Consider the following 19,515-nt stretch of genomic DNA (forward strand, 5'->3'; position numbering starts at 1 on the left):
GGTCTCTCTGTGTCCTGCAGATGAAGTGATGCCTTCACTAGGATGCAACGCCCTTCTCTACCTTCGGTGGTTTTCCTTCTCTGAAGTCCACTTTGTCTTACAATAACATCTAACCATGACTCCAAATCTGCTTTAAAAATCCAAATTTCCCCTTCTTTTGCCTAAGAGCCTCTGTGCATTAACAAACCTTCTGCCTAGAAGCAGAAACCATCCTCACTGAGCCCCGAGGAGAAGAAAACGCACCAGTCCTTTCCCACCACCTGTCCCAAAGCAAGGTGCTTGCTACACCTGTGTGCACCCCTGCCCCAGGACGCCCCCCACCACTCACTATGGAGCAAAGTAAAATGCCAAGGACAGCGCTTAGGTTAGAAAAAAAAGACAACCTGGTTTGGTACAAACTTGCTGTACAAAAGGGGGTCTAACTCAATCAGCACCAGCTTCCAACTCTTAAGTCGGGTGCTGTAGGCCAGAGGATGGGGTGATAACAGGTGAATAAAACAAGGCACGGTAGGTACCCCCACCCCCAGTCCTTCACTCAGTGTCCCTTGTGTCAGAAGGGACTGAGGTCGGGGCTGGACCTCAAGGGTCTGGATTTCTACAACCCCCATCAGAACCACAGGACCACAGAGCACTTCTCTGAAGCAGGGGAGGCAGGACCTGCTGGCCCTGGGAGTGAGGGCAACTTCCACAGGCAGACACAGCAACAGCAAAAGTGGCTTCAATTATGCAGCCTTCCTTTCTCCCTCAGCTTCCCCGGGGGGAGCCCGCGGTCCTGGTACTGGTCACCTGGTTCAGGTACTCGGAGGGGAACAGGTAACGCCCTGGAAGGAACAGGCATTTACTGCCGAGGATTCACGTACAGGGAAGCATTTCTTTCCTGGGAGCAGAAGAGAAAAACCACCCCCCAAACATACCATGTACCCAAATTCAATGGATGAAATCTTGGCCTGTACGATGGACCAAAGTCCCCAGAAGAAATGGGACGCAAGGGCAAACCTGTAATTACAAAAGCAGGAAATGCACATGAGATGTGTGGGACCAGTTGGAGGACCGATGACGTCATTTCCTGCCAGATGGACGTTCTAACTCATCTGGGTGCAAACTGTCTGCCTTGGCCGACCCAGTGGGACGATATTCCACAGCAACAGAGCAGCGGGAGCCCACAGCCGTCCTCTCCCCACCGCTGGCCAGTGACCTTGCGGGTGTGAACACCCCGACTCCCTGTCCCTGGCACACGGAACGACACTCGCAGGACCCACCCGGAGGCCTCAGTGGCCACTGCTGGTGAAGCGTGGGTCACACAGGGAGAGAAACCCTCTGCCACGCGTGTGAGCGCACAGCCTCGGCGGCCCCTACCCCACCAGCAACAGGTGGAGGAACACGCGGGCCTCCAGACAACCTGCTACCATTCCCCATCCCCCTCTCCCCCGGAAGTGAATCAGGAGGAGGGTGCGGCCAGGTCCCCACCTCTAGGCTATGCCGTGCTCCTCTTCACTGCCAATCCAAGTTCTTCTCAAAACAATGAAGATAAAGCTCTAATTCAGGAACGAGGGCTTCAGTGCCCTCACCAGACCTGACTCTGCTTCTCTTCATCCCTGACCCACTAGATCCCCTGGTGCTACCCTTTCTGTCTGGGTCTCCTCCACCTCCGCTTTCCTATTTCCATCCGATCAAGAACCAGGGAGGGAAGCTCTCTTCTGCAGGCGGAGCCGAGGGGCCGCCAGGGTGGCCTCAGCTCAATGAGAGGACTGTGGACAGTTCCGAGGACACCAAGGAGGTGCTCTATGCTGAGGGAGGAGGGCCACAGTCACTTAAACCGTCACTGTTAACAAATAATCTCATGGAAGACCCCAAAGATTAGGAATAACTCAGGCCTCCTGACCAAAGGGATGAGTGTGAGTACACAGTGATCTAGACCTTTGCGGAATCTGGAGCTTTCTCAGCCCTGCTTTGACAGCTGTTGAGAAAACAGATTTTTAACTCTTTTCTAGGAGAACCATGTGACTCGGTGGCACCCAGCTCTCCAGGAGCACGAGGGAGAAGAGTGAGCAGGCCCTGGCGTGCTGCAGCAGAGTCCGCGGCGCGGATGACGGTTCGGAACGCCACCCACGCGCCCTGACCCAGTGCACAGACCCTGCTCTCCTCACTGGCCATGTGCTGAAATCTGGGGGATCCGAACACACTCAGCCACGTGGACAAGAACCAAATGTTCTGTTTCTGACAACGTACAAGACCTCGAGATGTATGGTCGTGAGGGAGCTCCTAAAATACTCCTGTTTGCAAGGAGGCATCCCAAGTATGCGCTATGAAGAGGGAAGCTATCGTTACAAACCGACAAAGGAAAAGAAAATTACCTATTGACTTCAAGCAACATTTCTTCTTCTATAACGGACTTTTCTTCATTACTGAGGCTTTCAAATTCATTTTGGAATGCAGCCAAGTAATTGGAAATGAAATGGAGCTTAAAAAAAAAGCAATGACATTAGGATCAATGATGGTTAAAAACAGATGATGTCAATGCTGTCACGAAGCGCACACGTCAAGCGTGACTCTTCCGGACGTCAGTGAAGCCCGCCACCCTGCTCTGCCCAGGGGCGCGGTCCAGGGAGCTCACCCACCCGGCTGGGATCACCGGGTTACAGTCAGAGAGCTAATGGACTTGATGCCGTACTGTCGGCAAGACCACTACTTTCTGCTTCTGCAGAAAGTAATTTAGGTAGAGTTGTTTTTTCTAACTCACACTCCTGTCTTCCACTGACCGCAAAGCAGGGTCAGCCTACTCCACACCTCCCCAGCCTGACTGGTGCTCCACGCGGCGCTGGCATGAGGCACCAGGGCACCCTGACGTTCGTCAGCAGATGCTGCCTCAGGGCAGGCGCCGGACCAGGCACTGTGAAGGGGCCTTCCACCCCTAAGATGCTGTGATGATTTCCACACTTATGTCCATAAACTGGCAGCGTCTGATTCTGGTTTGGAGAAGACACAGTTTACCCTAAGGTTCTACCAGGTTGCACATTGAGTCTATACATGAATGAGGACTTATGAGAGCCCTTCTTCTGCACTATTTCATACCACATCAGAAGGCAACAGAACACAGCCAACCTCGGCTTGTTTGCTTTTGTAAAGAAGATAACAGCCGTCAGTCTTTCTCCCCTGGAAGAACCCTTGCTACCTGGTTACCCAGCTGGAAGGCACTCCCCACCCTTTCCGTGTTGCCTCTTCCATCTTCCTGCTCTAAAATCGGCTTTCTTACACTACGCCCCCTCCTCCACCAGAAAGCATCACTCAAGAACAAGCACTGTCCTAGGGAGGGGGCCGTAGATTCTGAACTAAACCTGGCACAAAAAGATGACTGCTGATACCTATTAAATTCTGTGTAACAGGCACACTCCCCACAACAACAAAATAATTTTTGCAGATGAGAAAACTGAGGCACAGAAATAGTACGTTACAACCAGCAGTGGCATACCTGGGATTCAAATTCAGGCCCATTAGTTTTTAAAACCCATGCTTGAACCACCACCCTAAATGGTTTAATTTCTTGGAGACCCTAAACGTTGAAGGTGGCAAACGAAGAGAGAAAATTTGAAGAGATTGAAACCCTAAGAAAGTGGTATTTAATGACCCTCCCTCCCCCAAAAGTTCTAGGCCCAGATGGTTTTATGGGCAAAGTCTACCAAACTTTCAAACAACACCATCTTAGATAAATTTGTTCCAGAAAATAAAAAGGGACACTCAACTCATTTTGTAAGACTAGGATAATTTTTATTCCAAAAGCAGGTATGAATAATTTTTAAAATGAACATTAAAGTCCTGTTTCACATGTATGCATAGATGTAAAACTCCTAAAATAAGAAATTGCCTAACTGGATCCAACAGAGCATTACAAAAGAACGTTAACTCATTCAAATAGTTTATTTCAGGAATTTCAGTATCGTTTAACATTTTAAAACACTTCAATGGATTAAAGACAGAAAAGCATGAGATTACCTCAGTAGGTACAGACAGGGTATCTGATAGAGACCAACACCTGTATGTGATTTTAAAACCTCTCAGAAAACAGGAATGGAGCTTCTTTACATTTCCATTGCTGTGCAGTGTTGGGGGTTACACAGCTCTGCCTTCCACTAAAATGAAATCTGTCTTCTTACTGAAAATCTCCCCTTACTGGTTTGAGAGTTCTCATCTCTGGAGCTGCCTGCCCAGTGTTTATAAAAGTCTGATTTCTTTTCAGCATGGCAGGAACCTGAAGCCTGCTGTGTGTTCTCCTCCCTGGGGTCAACAACCCCACGTTCTCCCACCCTTCCTACCCACATAGCTTGAACTTGAGGTCCAAAACCGTCCCGGTCACTCTGCTCTGGACACACTCAAGGTCATCAGGTCTGCCTGAAAATAAGGCCAGAAGAGAGCAGCCTAGGTCTGGCCACACGGCAAGTCTGTATTTGAACAGCTGCCCTTGAGTGTGGCCACCTGCTGGAGACTCTCCCCATGACCAACTCAGGCAGGTGCTCGAGAAACATCTCCTGAGTGAGCTACTGCAGAGACTGACTGCATCCCTGTCCTCACCCCCGGCCCCTGGGAAACGTTCTGACCAGGCGGGGATCCCGGGAGAAGGGATGTCGGGCAGCAGGGCCACCCAGCACGGGGGGAGCTGCTGCCCTGCAAGGCTGGCAGAGGTGGGCGCAGTGCCCCTCTCCCCAGCCTGCTAGCTTCTGCATCACTACGTACTTATCCTCAACCCAAGCCTTCGGCAGAGGCTGAAGAATGGAATAGAGGGCTTCCTGGGGAGAGATTCCCACAGGACTGATTCTCCAATCACTGGACTCCCATAACCCAGGACAGGAAAGGGGACTGTGAACACTGCAACAGCTACTGAACCACGGTGCCCACAAGACTACTTCTGCCTGCACAGAGTGAAACAAACAGAGGAAAGTCACTGATCCCCAAAAGAAGGCCAGAGAGCACAACGGAGGCTGGGCTTTGGGAAAACACTAGAAGGAATTATGAAGGAGGCTGTGCTCCTCTCTGACTGGATGCAGGTTACCTCTGGCACAGGGATTTTAAAAGGCTGGACTCAAATACTGAGTCTGTATCTTGACACAAAATAACATTTTAAAGCAAAAGGACCTGCTTAACCAACACCATGGTTTTAAAAGGGCATCTTTAAAAGTGAAGCGGTAATCATCTCTGACTGGGTAAAACTGAGGTATGTGATTTACTTCTCAGCAAGTGTACTGAATACAAGCACGAGTCTCCTACCTGTTGCTTCCTGGTGGGATATTTCAGGATGTTTGCTCTGAAAAAAGGGTACTTTTCGTAATTATAATCGTACATCCATTCACAGAAATGATTCCCAATGTCGAATCCCCTGAAAAAGAGCGAGAGGCACAGAAAATGAGGCAGCGGCCCCGCTGCAAGGCCCCCCCCCGCCGGACCCCGGGGTCCCCAAAGCATGACTGCTTCAGTGACGGGACAGACCAAAGCACCCTGGCCCGCCGTCTGGAGCAACCGCTCAGGAGTGCCGTCCTGCGGTCGGTGCTCTGGTGAAGCCAACGAAAGGCCAAGTTCTGGATTCTGAGGACCTGGCCCCTGCTCCCACTGACGCAGCTGAGAACAGGCTGCGCTGCCCCACGCGGCCATCGTGGCCACTGGGACAGAAAGTGCTGGCCTCCAGGGAGGAAACTTCCAACTCAGGATGGTACCGTGACCTACTTTCTCCTTCGTTTTGCACACATATTAAAATACTAACAGAATACTGAAATAAAAACATTTGACTTTACCTGTAGTTGTAACTGCTGTATTCAAAGTCGATGAGCATCAGTTTCTGGTTTTCAGAATTCTCCCTGCCTTCCAGCAATAAGATATTACCTGCAAAAAGGTTTGTATGACACGACCTTTGCTCTGGGCAGGTTCTGTCATCGAAGGCACAGATCTCCAACCGCAGGGCCCAGGGTGGTCTGATCCTGTCAGGGCATCCTGACCACGCAGTGAGCGGACATGGCCCTGAGTCACGGGACGGGGGGACAGGGTGCCAGGAGTAGCACTGACCTGGGAGGCCTGGCCCGAGAGCCCTGTTGCCAGCAGCCCAAGAGCAGAGTGGCCCTGGGCTCCCCCCCCATTTCCACACGGGGGCAGGAAGGAAAAGGTCTGCTCGGCACCCCGGAGCTCTGGCACCCCCAGCAGCCCCGAGGCGGGTGGGGCTCTGGCCCCCAGCTGGGAAGCTGGGTCCTGGTGCCCACACAGGCCCCACTGCTTTGCCCCCAACGAGGAGAGCACAGACAGCGCTCCCACGACAGTATTTCCCTTAAGGCTGAATTCTGGGCAGAAGGGGCTTGGCTGCCAGACTGGCCCCCCAGGCACATGCTCGGAGAGCCCCACGCTCTACCCAACGTGCTGCATCTCTCACGGTGGCGCTGGTGGGTGGGCTCTGCTGAGCCAGGTTCAAGGCTTTTCAGCACACATCGTCCGTTTCCGGGAGCCATTAATAGGAGAACCGGGGCCAGACCCAGTGTCCAGCTCCTGCCCCCTCCACGCTCTCCCCGTGTTGCTGTGGCCGGTAGGGGCCTCCCTCAGCCCGTCGGTGACGTCTGGGCCGTTCACCATCACCCGCTACACACACGAGGCTGCAGCTGACTTGGCGACACCCTGCTTGACCTGACTTGCCCAGCAACCATCAGCTAATTAGTAACAGGTGTTCTGGCTCAAACTAACATCTCACTGATGACAAGTCTTCACCAGGAATTGTTCTCAAAATTAAAAACAAGCCGTAGAGCCTGGAAAGGGCCCGAGGGTGGACCTCAGCCAGCTGCGCTGGGCAGGAAGAGGACAGTAAGGCAAAGGCAGGCGCCACGGCAGTATCACGGGGAGGTGCCCGGCCGGATGGGGCCTCTGATGAAACTGTTATGTTTGAAATAACACTGGGTAGAGTCTGCTTACAGTAAGGGGTACATGGGAGTGCAATTTTTTAAAGGAGAGAAACCCGAAGTCATTAGAAGCATGTGAGCCAATGCTGAGAGAGAAGGGGGCTCTGGCCAGTGTGGTGGGCTGCAGGGTGCAGAAGGCAAGGGCCCCCAGACTGGTCGAGGAGGCCATCTTACTCTTTAATGCCTTTCAGATTGACAAAGCCAAATGACATGTTTGCCGAAAGGAGTTAAACACTGAACAAATATGTGACTTCGTTTATCCCAGCTCTCGGTTTAGTGGATATCCTCACATTTTTTCTTACAGAAATGGGATGATACCCTACACGTTTTTCTAAAACTTGCTTTTTCTCCTCTTGATGTATCCCAGAGATTTTTCTGTTGGTTTGTATAAAACTCGACCTTTTTTTTTTTTTTTTTTTTGCGCTACGCGGGCCTCTCACTGTTGGGGCCTCTCCCGTTGCGGAGCACAGGCTCCGGATGCGCAGGCTCAGAAGCCATGGCTCACAGGCCCAGCCGCTCCGCGGCATGTGGGATCCTCCCGGACCGGGGCACGAACCCGTGTCCCCTGTATCGGCAGGTGGACTCTCAACCACTGCGCCACCAGGGAAGCCCGACCTCACTCTTTTTAATAGTCACACAACACTTCGTGCATGGCTGTGCCATAATTCCATGTACCTAACCCTCTCTTCATGGGCACCTGGCATTTCTCACACACACTGGAGGAATCTTCTCAGTAGACACACGAGCCCCATCTTCAGCATAACAGGCAGCAATTCTTACCTTCCTGACAGTCATTGTGACAAAACACGACTGGAGATGGAGTGGATTCAAGTAACGATCTGGAAAACGAAGGTTTTGCTGTTACTTCTCACCTTTTCAGCTCCCTCCCGTGGCAGGACCTCTGCACACGCTCTCCCCCCTCCGGGGGGCCCTCCTCAGAGCCCTCTGACCTCGGACCCCAGGCAGAGCCCTCTGTGTCAGTCTGTTTTGACCTCTGGTTTCCTTCATAGCTCTCATCACAACCTGACTTTTTAAATTTACTTATTTTCTCTCTCTTCTAACAAAGGAGAAGCTCCTTGCAGACTGTCTTGGTCACATCTCCTCAGAACCAATGCTGATACTGGCTCAGCAGACACTCAAATATGTGAGTAGTAAAAGGTGGAAATGCTGACATTCAGGCGACAGATGAAGGCTAGAAGCCTGCGTGCCCCCCGCGCCCTGGAGACACCAGCGTAGCCTCTACTCAGAAACTAGTGTCAAGCTTCTTACTCCATCCCCCGCTAGCTTGGGCTGATCTGTTCCCCTCATCGGCTGACACTCGCTGGCCTGCCCCCATGGTTCTTGTCTTTTGTTTTTGTTTCAGAAAAAACCTACCACCCTAGTCACTGACCAGGACTAGAATTCTGGAATTTTACTTCCTTCGTGAAGCCACTCATATAAAACTGTAACTCCAGATGACAGAATTAATCTGTTTAAACTCATCCCACAAAACCAACGTAAAACACCAAGCCTCAGGTGATGCTTCCTAACATTCACTGAAAGCAGATGTGGTGACTAAGAACATTTACATTTCTGGACCAATGTACTTACTAAGTTAGGAAATGGAAGCACTCACCTCAGGTTTTCTAGTTCCAAAGGCAGGTTGTAACTGAGGAATTTGTGGAGCTGCTTAACTTTGGATTCCCCGGTAAATTTAATTCTCAGCACTTGATTCAGGTATCTTGCAAAAGAGGGGAACAAAGGATCAGTGCTCAGTTCACCTAGCTTGCTTTTGGGGCTCTAGTTCAATGTAACCATGCAAAACCCGCAGGGCCCCTGACCCCAGACGGAGAGGAGGGAAAAGGGCCTGGGGTTCAGCACACTCTAGGATGTGGATTTTCTGCCCATCCAGCCTGTCCAGGAGCATTTCTGCAAACAGTCCTTCCTGGTTCAGGAACTGATTTTTACATGCAAGAACAATTTATTCATGAGACAATCATCACCAGCGGACAGCCTGTGCGCTGGCGGACCGGGAAAGGCCTCCGACCCACACGGCAAGCAAGAGCTGCTCCAGAGCCTCTGGGAGCCACAGGCGGGAAGCTAGGTGAGAGCCCAGCGGCTGATCACTTACTTTTCCATTGTTCCAAAAAGCCATTTTGGTTCCTTATTGAATGGCATTTTCATACCATGAAATCTGGCCATTTTCTCAGCTATTTCTGCAGAAATATCTGGCAAACTTAATTCTTCAGTGTCTAATCGCCGGCTCTGGAATTAAAAAGGGGGGTTAGAAAATGGCATTCATCCAGGTAACCTTGAAGCATGAGATCACACAACCCTAGGGCTAGAAGCATCTTTGCAGGGCATCTAAGTCTCATCCAGGGCACAAAATTCCTTCAGAATGGGCACTGTGACCTGCAGACAGCACTTCTCAGGGAGGGGCAGGCCAGCCACAAAGGTCCATTTCGCTGTGGCAAAGTCCTTCTCACGCACCTATGGTCTTGCGCTCCCGTCACTCTACCCCACACTGCGGGGGCTCCTCCCCAGGCTCAAAGCGCCGGGTCGTCAGCCGTTTATGCCGTGGCCCACGTCCAGCTCCCCCATCGGCTTGGCCCTCCTCCAAGACACAAGGCAGGCGGTGTGGTGCTCAGAGCAGCTTCCCAGAAGGGGCGCCAGGCGCTCGGGGCGAGGGTTTCCCACTCCTGCCCTTGGGGCAGCCCGGCACCCAGCCTGGCCCAGAGCAGGCTCTCAGGGCAAAGCCGACCAGGGACAGGTGTGGCGGGGGGCTTCCTCCATCTTCTGTTAGTGCAGCCTGAGGCCACACTCGTCCTGGCTGCGCTTTCACGGCTACCCACGGGAGCACCTCTTATCTTTTCCAAACCAACCACTTCCCTACCGAAACCCAAAGAGATTTTTCTGAGAATCCGAAGCCATACAGCACAGGAGTTAAGAATGAGTGTCCCCAAGTTAGAGAAATCCCAGCTCAAATTCTGGGTTTAACACTCATTTCAATGCTACGTGGCCAAGGGTGTACTTTTATACCTCTGTGCCTCGTTTTCCGGGCTCCATAAAATGGGAACCAGGACATCAAGTCCCCGACAGGGTGCTCTGAACTGAAGCAGACGCTGCAGGCCAAGGCCCCGGGCCAGCACCCAGCCAGGGAAGCCTCAAAAGATGGCAGGTGCCTTGTGATTGGAGCTGAGAGCTCCCCGAAAGCATCAGGCTCAATCCTCCCCTCAACCCCAGATTCACCCAAGTTATCAAGTCGCGACAAGGACAGGGAACTCGGTGTCTAGTGGCAGGACACCAAGGACTCCTCGAGGCAGCTGGCCAGCTTTCATTCGGCTCTGTTAAAAAATGCCCGTAACTGGTCTGGCAACAGGGATAATTTAAAGCTAACGTGCTCAAAGGTGAACAAATCTTGGAATCCAAGCTCTTTTCCCAGCACAAAGAAATATGAGACTGACTACCATTCTCAGAGGTCACTGCTCTCATGTGTCCGCTGGAGGACAGCCACGGGAACAGGTGAGATGGACTTCATCTCACCCCATTCAGCGGTCAAGGGTAAACCTGGAAATAACATACGCTATCAGGCTGAGCCAAATGGAATCGCGGTTTGTGGCGGGCAGGAACAGTTGAACGCTGGCAGTTTCATATGGTTCAACCTAGCATTTTAAAATAATTTAAAAAAAAATCTTTACTATGTTATGTAGTAAACGTGTACACGAGTACAGAACTTTAAAAGGAGAACAGGGACTTCCCTGGTGGTCCAATGGTTAAAACTTCACCTTCCAATGCAGGGGGTGTGGGTTCAATCCTGGTGGGGGAGATAGGGGGCCAAAAAACCAAAACATAAAACAGAAGCAATATTGTAACGAATTTAAGAAAGATTAAAAAAAAAAAAAAAAGTTTAGGGGCTTCCCTGGTGGCGCAGTGGTGGAGAGTCCGCCTGCCGATGCAGGGGACACGGGTTCGTGCCCCAGTCCAGGAGGATCCCACATGCTGCGGAGCAGCTAGGCCCGTGAGCCATGGCTGCTGAGCCTGTGCGCCCGGAGCCTGTGCTCCGCCAACGGGAGAGGCCACAACAGTGAGAGGCCCGCATACCACACACACACACACATTTTTTTTTTAATAACTAAATAAATAACAAAAATACCCACAAAAAGAACAGGAGAACAGTAACTATTCCACAGACATAACCACCTACATGCCCTGATCTCAAGGAGCTGTGTTTCCCCTTGAGACATTTCCATTATTCTAAGTTGTGTTCCCTGGTCCTCTACCTTTTCTAAAAAGGGAAATTTTATCACATGTATATTTATTAAACAATTTGTATCTTGCTTTTTATTGGGCTTTATACGAATGGTATGATACCATTTGTAGTCTTCTGCAATTTGGTTTTATCAACGTTATGTTTTTTAAGATGGATCCACGTTGGCACTTATAACCATACGAAGTGTTTTGTATTTCTAAAATTCTTTCTAATACTTTGCTATCTCATTTGATTCTCATGCTAGACAGATGTTACTGTCTTTAATGGGAAAACTATAAATAAAATTATAAATAAACTACAGGGATTTCCCTGGTGGTGCAGTGGTTAAGAATCCACCTGCCAATGCAGGAGACACGGGTTGGAGCCCTGGTCCGGGAAGATCCCACATGCCGCGGAGCAACTAAGCCTGCGCGCCACAACTACTGAGCCTGCACTCTTGAGCCCACGAGCCACAACTGCTGAGCCCGTGTGCCACAACTACTGAAGCCCATGCACCTAGAGCCCATGCTCCACAACAAGAGAAGCCACCGCAATGAGAAGCCCACGCACCACAACCAAGAGTAGCCCCTGCTCACCGTGACTAGAGAAAGCCCGTGCGCAGCAATGAAGACCTAACGCAGCCAAAAATAAATAAATAAATTTATATATATATATATATATATATTTTTTTTTTTTTTGCGGTAGGCGGGCCTCTCACTGTTGTGGCCTCTCCCCTTGCGGAGCACAGGCTCCGGACGCGCAGGCTCAGCGGCCATGGCTCACGGGCCCAGCCGCTCCGCGGCATGTGGGATCCTCCCAGACCGGGGGCACGAACCCGCGTCCCCTGCATCGGCAGGCAGACTCTCAACCACTGCGCCACCAGGGAAGCCCAATAAATTTATATTTAAAAAAAAAAAAAAAACCTACAGCCAGGCGCCAGGGAAGAGACTGAAAGGACTCTTCCATATAGGGAGGTACATCCATTCCTTCAAACACACCCCAGGCTGGCAGCTGGCACACACGGCACCACATGTGAACGAGAAGAGGGCACCCCCCCCGCAGCCCCCGCTGGACGCAGGCCTGGCGAGCAGAGAACCCTGTTGGCCAGGTGTCCTTGTGCCCTGCACCGCCTGCACAACTGCACCGGGCGGCCCCGCACACCGAAGCCTCTCGTGGCCAAGACATCACATGAGGCAAGACATGAAGGCAGCAGCCCCTAGCCCTTAGGAAGCTCACACAGCTCAAGAAGGGGAGCCCTTCCACGAGCGGGAACACAGGCCAGCAAGGCTCGGCATCTCCACCCAAACGAGCCGGTCACCAGGCCCAGAGTTGCCCCACACTCAACTTTATAGGGAGCTCTTAAGGCTCAAAGCCCTCTTCGGGGCTCGGGGCTCAGGGCACGGGGCACAGGGCGGGGGCTATGCACACAGAACTCTAAATGAGGCACACTGGCGGATGCTAGGGCAACACTAGCAATGCCTCAGGACAGCAGGGAAGGGAAAACAGTCCTGACTCCTGCAAACAAGAGGATCTGAGCAAGGCCTTGAAATGTGAAGGAACTTGACAGGCACATGAGGGCAGGGGAGACCCTAAAGTGAGGGGGGGCAGTGGGAGACAAGGGAAAGAACAGTGGTGGCACCCGCAGGGCAAAGACCAGACACGTGGCACAGTGTGGGCAGGGCCACGTCCTGCAGCGAGTTCTATAACCAAGGCCTGGAAGTTGTTAGGTTTCACAAACAGGCCTCCTCGGAGATTCTGGGGGTTCGGTCCCAGACTGGCACAGTAAAGCAACCGCAACAAAGCGAGTCATGTGAATTTTTTGGTTTCCCAGCGTGTACAAAAGTAATGTTTACACTATACTGGAGTCTATTAAGTGGCAATAACATTATGTCTCAAAAAACAATGTACAGGGGCTTCCCTGGTGGCGCAGTGGTGGAGAGTCCGCCTGCCGATGCAGGGGACACGGGTTCGTGCCCCGGTCCGGGAGGATCCCACATGCTGCGGAGTGGCTGGGCCCGTGAGCCATGGCCGCCGGGCCTCCGCATCCAGAGCCTGTGCTCCGCAACGGGAGAGGCCGCAGCAGTGAGAGGCCCGCGTACCGCAAAAAAAAAAAAAAAAAAAAAAAAAAAAAAAGTACATACCTTAATTAAAAAATATCTTATTGTTCAGAAATGCTAACCATTGTCTGACAATGCAGGGCCACCACAGACCTTCTATTTGTAAAAACCCAGCATCTGCGAAGCTCAGTTAAACAAGGTCTGCCTGCATGTTTCTGAATGGATGAACGTATCTTTGCAGGAAAGACAGAGGTTTTGATGTAAATTCAAGAGAAATTTTGATTTTCTTTACTTCTGTGCTAACATAGGCCACATTTACTATTTTGGACCACAGCACCTCGGGCTCCTGCAGTGACGGTGACGAGACAGACTCCGTCTTCTCGCTGTGGCTCCCAGCACCTGACCAGCCTTCCGCACATCTTACCGGGATAAACTGCTCCAGGCGGCCTTGGGGGAAGATGCCAAAGAGCTTTGGCCCCAGCGACCTCTCTGCGAGGATGGCAAACATAACGCTCTCCAGAACCATGGCCTCGGCGCCCTGAAACAGATGGCAACACATCAACCGGTTACTGAGTGTGGACCACGTGCCAGGCATCAGCAGTCCTTTCACATGAGCCATTTCACCCACTCCCACAGCAACCCTGATTGCGTATCATCATCATTATTATTTTTACCAATTGTTGTTTTTATTACCACTGTCCCCACTTTAAATACGAAGAAACAGATCTGTAAACTTCAGGAGCCATGCTGGCAAACATCACACTATATTGATGAGATTTAAAATTCAAGTTGAATTTAGGTCACTGGTTCCAAAAATAGAACAGTATCAATATTTTATCGCTTCTATTTATTTTAAAACTCCTATGAGTCTCACCCTTGGCATCTTATCAAAGGTCACAACAATTCCATCCATTCTGGTGACGGTCGATCTGTTTTTCGGTCAAGAGTGCCCAGGGAAAGAAAATGGTTCAAAGGGCCCTCTGCCCATGAAACTGGCCTGCGGGGTCCCCCACGGGGTGCAGGGTCTGTGCCAAAATGCACCCTAGCACAGGGCGCTCAAGGTTTCTGTTTTCTGCTCTCATCCCCAGTCTCCTCTGTCATTTGATGCTTGTCTTTCTGTCTACACCTCCTTGACGTTCCTACGTTCCGCCTTCAGTTACTCCTAATAACGAAGTGGGATCTCGAGCCATTCTGCCTTCAAAATCCACCTTTTGGTCTCAATTCAAATCCACTCCTTAGTCCTCTTCCCTTAAGCAGGAAATTACAGATTAAGAGTTTCCATCGGTTGGGGTGAAGGGCGGGAAGGAGCCCTGTACCCAAGCGTCTTAAGGAGCTTCTACAGATGGAGCTTCTACGTCGATGTGTTGGGAGGGGCACCAGGTGTGGTCTGGAAACACTCTCAGGTGCTTCTAGGTCACCCCTTGTTCAGAAAGGGGCCGTGGGGACAGGATCTCAGAGAAACATTGCTCAATAAAACAGAGCTCTTTAAAATATACTCATTTTACCAAAATGGATGGAGAGACTTAGCAGGACAAACTCATCAGGCAGGGACATGATTCTAAACTTGGCGAGAAGAAAACAAAAAGGAAAAAAGAAAAGCTACTTCCAAAGGACATGGGGCCACATTAAAGTAAAAAGTAATTCAGTCACTTTTACATTTTGGGGAGAATGGGTTTGTTGGTAATCCATCCACCATCTTTGTATAATCTTCACAATTATGATCTAACCATCATCACCTTGTGAGGCCCAATCTCTCTATTCACTAATTTGCAGTTCTGTACATATGACTGCTATGAACTGGACTGTGTCCTCCCAAAATGCAGAGGTTGAAGCCCTCACCACCAGTGCGATGCTATTTGGAGATGTGGCCTTTGGGAGGTGATGGATTTAGGTGAAGCCACGAGGGTAGAGCCCTGACGGGGTCAGTATCCCTATAAGAGGAGTCCCCAGGGAGCCTGCCCTCTCCCCCTCTCTCAGTCTCTGTCTCCCTCTCCGCCACGTGAGGGCACAGGCAGGAGACGGCATCTACGAGCCAGGAAGGGGCCGTCACCGGAACCTGGCCGTGTTGGCACCCTGCCCTTGGACCTCCAGCCTCCAGAACTATGAAGAATAAACCCAGGGAGCTTTTTCTGGCAGCCCGAGCAGACTAAGACAAGGACAATCCAGACACAGCACTGATCTATCTAGTTAATGGATTTTAGGAGGACTTTGACCAGACGGGTTTTATTTCTTAAACGCTTAGAGAATGAGAACGAATTCCTAACAGCTCTATTGAGCTGGCAAAATGTTTTCACTCACTCACCTGACCTCACAGCAAACATAGGCAGGAGGTACAGTCAGTGCTGGCCCCATTTACCTCAACTCCGGCCTCAGAGACACCCCACAGGAAGTGAACCCTCTGCTGCCGCCTGCCCAAGCGATCGGAGGCTGGCATCGTGGACGAGGAGGTTCTGGGCTTGGCCCAGACCAGGCCGTCTGCGGGCAGTGGCTCTTGGCAGCCCCTTGCCCTCTGTCCAGTCTCCCACCTCAAAACTCCAACCCACTCCCCGACTGTTTCCAAAGAGTAGGATCGGGATCTCCTCTGTCCTACGTAGCCAGGATTTTGCCGGGATTAAAATTTGGTTTTTCAACCTTTTTCTGTGTAGAGTGACTAAGCTGGAGGGCACTGGGGTTGGCATATGTAAGACACTCACGTGCAGCCAATCCGAAATAGCCCTTTACGTCTGAAATGTCCACAGTATGACTTCACGAAGTGCACGTGGTACCCATGCAGTGCAAAGTCTGCTGGGAGCTGACTTCACACGTGGCACCATCACTGGTACTGGGGCCGAAGCCACACTGTCCAGGATCCTCCAGAGCAGGGTCCACCCGGTGCCAGGATGGTGGAGAGAAGATGGAAAGAGACTTAAAGAACTTTCCAATTCTCTTCAGCACTGCTCTGCACACTGTGAACAAGAAATACCTTTGTTCTTCTGTGATACTGCAGTTCAATATTTATTCACAGTGGGGAGAAGGGGGCGTGGTGTGTGGAGGGAAGGATTTGGAGAGGAAGAAAGAAAATGCCAAGTTGCAAGCAAGAAAGATGGGTAGGTTACGAAGGACAGCAGGTATCCTCAGGCCTCCAAACCCTCAAGGAAAGCGAGCTCAGTGAAGGACGGGCGCACGGGCGTGACCCGGTCCACCGCCCGCAGCACCCGGGCTCGGCCCCCACCATCCACCCACGGCTGGTCCTGCTTTCTCAGGAGAGCAGCTCAATACCTCAACTTGAAACGAATCACGATGGCTTCAGAAATACTCATTCATATATTCACCCCCCAAATATAACTTGGACATGTACTCTGTACCCGGCGTGTGCTAAGCCCCAGGGAAACAATAAGAACAAGACACACGTGGCTGCTGCCCGGACAGAGCCTGCGTTCCAGGGACAGGAACGGCTGGAACCGAGCAGGGCCACTGGCAGACTGGGGCAGCGCAGAGGAGGAGCAGAGGGTATCCTGACGGAGCGTGACGGGGTGGCCACCCCCAGGCGGACACGGTGACCCTGATGGGGGCAAAGCAAGGCCTGGGAGGGGCCGATGCGCGGAGCAGAGGAACCGAGGAAGAGGACCGAATCAGCCCAGAGAAGCTGCTGGGGCCGCCGCGGGGTCTGGGCCAGATACAAAGTCCTCGGCGTACGGACAGCATGAAAGCTAACGAACTGGCCGCAGAGGGGGAAGCAGCACAGAGCCTGAGGACGCCCAGCACCTGCAGCAATGTTTCCAACCGACCGTGCCGACAGCAAGAAACACATCTTACAGGGCAACCGAACACCCCGGATGTCGCCGGGGCAGCAGGAGGGGAACCGGGGCAGCCGGCAGTGCGGGAGGCGAGGACGCCTGCTGGCAGGACGGGCGACAGCGTGTCCTGTGTCAGACGCTGTGGAGACAGCGAACAGGGCCAGAGGAAAGTGGGCCCTGGATTTGCCAACACAGAAGTTGCCGGTGACAGAACCAAGAATGGCTCCGGGAGCAACGGGGACAGGGTCAGATGGAGACCTGGGCAGAGCAGGCTGAGGAGGGGGAGGGCCCGGGGTGGGGGGCTGGGGGAGGGTTAGACGGACTTCTCACTTCATCTGTGTCCAGCAAGGACTGAGAAGACGTAACAGCGTTTCTCTGGTGGGGAGGGGAGGCCAAAGAGCAAAGAAGGTGAGACACACACAGCACAGGCCACGGAGGTGAGCCCGCCAGAGACTCGCTGGCCCCCTCCTGAGGCTTAGCACCACAAACGGGAATGGAGCCAGGCCTCCCGCTGGAGGAGACCAGCCATTCAAAGAGGCTCAAAGAACACAAACCACCTTCCCCATTCTGACAGCCAACTGCCCACCTTCTGACGCAGAGGATCAAAGACAAAATCACAGCACCTACTACCGTTGCCTGCGGGGCCCCGAGCAGAGATCCAGCCAGTGCAGGAGGAGGAGGTGGTGTGGCAGTGACGCGCGGGTCCCCGGCGGCGAGGGCACGCTGGACTAATGAGAGGAAGGGACGAAGAGTGTGTACAAGCAGCGGGATCCGCCCTGGGTTTAGAATCTCACAAGAACAGGCAGACGTTAACACGTAATACGGAAACTTACAGCCACGGAAAGTGCAAAGGAGAGGCACTCGGTGCTGTAGGAGCGCGAATGGAGGAGCAACCCTAGATGAGAGCAGGAGGGGCTCCCTGTGGAAGGAACCTGGGAGCCGAGATCCCAATGGTCAGCAGCAGTTGGGGGGAGCGGTGCGGACTGAAGGGCAGAGCATTCCAGCCAGCAGCAGCAGCATCTGCAAAGGCCCCGCGGCAGGAAGGAAACCACACAGCTTAGGGCCACACGGCTGGAGAGGAGGGAAGCAGGAGGGCGTTGTGAGATGAGACCGGGAAGCTCGGCGGGGGTCAGGCTGCCGGGACCTGGCAGGATAAAGCCCACCTAACTGGGACGAGGGCAGAGAGCCACCAGCGAAGGATTGTAAGCAAGAGGCTGACACGATTGGATGAGCGGTTCAGAAGCCAGCTCTGGCCAAGACGAAGGGGATGGCCTGCAGGAAATAAGAGCAGAGGTGGAAGCCCAGGGAGGAGCTGGTGGCAGCTTGGACCAGGCAGGTGCACAGCCCAGACAGAGAGAAAGCAGACAGACCCAAGATACGGTTCAAAGGAAAACCACCAACAGACTTGTGGATGGGACACGGGGGTGACGGGACAAGGGTACAGAAAGTGACTCCCTGCTTCCTGGCCTGCCCAGAAAGGCCGGATTTAGATTTTGCTGTTTGGAGGGGTGTGGAGAGTATGGGTTCAGTCTTGGACCTGGTTAGACACCCCAGGAGACGGGGAGCAGCTAGTGTTAGCTCCAAGCAGGGCTGTGGGCTGGAGGAGCTGCAGACCCTTGGCCACTAGGAGAAATGCAAGGACCAGCTTTGGATCAGGTGGCCTGGTAAGGCGCGGGGTGGAAATAGGGCCTCAGGCCTGGGGACTCTGAGTACTTAGGACAACCGCAGAATGAGCCCACAAAGGAGGCAAGGAGGGGTGCAGGAAACGCGGGGCCTTTACTTCGTGTCCCTGTGTCCTGGCCACCTTCACTGCTAAGAAGTCCAGATAAAACGAGAGCTGGAAACACACTTCAGATTTAGCGTCACGGAGGTCCTAGTGACCCAACAGTTTCAACTCCCAGGAAGGACGAAAGGCTATACACAAGGGGCCCAGGAGGCTGAAGACAGAACGTCAGTCACTTCCCACTGACAGCTTCTCAGTCAGCGTCTCTCAGTCAGAGAGCACACATTCCAGATCCTCTAGACCACAGTCTCCGGAGCAGGGCCCATGCAAAACTTCCACGGAACCGCGAGGAAAAAACAGCAGCGCTTTTATTCCTTTATATGATCTCAGCTCTTTTACATTTCTATTTCTTGATCACTTCAATAATTCGTATGCAATTAGTAAAACCAGTGTATTTACATGTGTCGATATTACGGGGTGCGTGGTGTGTATGCTACACACGCACACCCACACACTCCCCCCGTTATACAGAAACCTCCACACACCAGGGGAGTGTGCTCAAAAGTTTTTCACTCCCTGGAGTGTGGAGATCACTACTCCAGACGCCCCACCTCTGAGCCTCAAAGAGGGGGCAGGTGCTCTTGACCTCAAGCTCTTCTGAATATACGCATTTCTGAGTGAAATCCCGTATTTTAGGAAGAAGCCTTCGGGAGCTGGGTACCATGCAGAGGGAAAAACACTCCTGCCTGCCCCGGGGAGACACCTGGGCAGTGACAGACTACCTCCACGTCAGAGTATCACGCACGCA

The 19,515-nt window shown here is 52.3% G+C and overlaps 1 protein-coding gene across 3 annotated transcripts in view; it reads right to left on the bottom strand.

Annotated features, from left to right (window-relative positions):
• Positions 1 to 19,515, bottom strand: part of CHKA (choline kinase alpha) — a 61,938-nt gene that overhangs the window by 6,106 nt on the left and 36,317 nt on the right. For all 3 annotated transcript variants that reach the window (XM_081238594.1, XM_081238596.1, XM_081238595.1), the window contains 8 exons: positions 13,633 to 13,746; positions 9,034 to 9,167; positions 8,539 to 8,643; positions 7,704 to 7,762; positions 5,781 to 5,868; positions 5,260 to 5,368; positions 2,355 to 2,461; positions 915 to 996 (listed from right to left, as the gene is read on the bottom strand). In XM_081238594.1, the coding sequence (XP_081094720.1) occupies positions 915 to 996; positions 2,355 to 2,461; positions 5,260 to 5,368; positions 5,781 to 5,868; positions 7,704 to 7,762; positions 8,539 to 8,643; positions 9,034 to 9,167; positions 13,633 to 13,746 (798 nt within the window). The remainder of the gene's footprint in view (positions 1 to 914; positions 997 to 2,354; positions 2,462 to 5,259; positions 5,369 to 5,780; positions 5,869 to 7,703; positions 7,763 to 8,538; positions 8,644 to 9,033; positions 9,168 to 13,632; positions 13,747 to 19,515) is intronic.

The sequence above is a fragment of the Mesoplodon bidens genome (assembly GCF_964165515.1).
Source record: "Mesoplodon bidens genome assembly, chromosome: 7".
NCBI lineage: Eukaryota > Metazoa > Chordata > Mammalia > Artiodactyla > Ziphiidae > Mesoplodon > Mesoplodon bidens.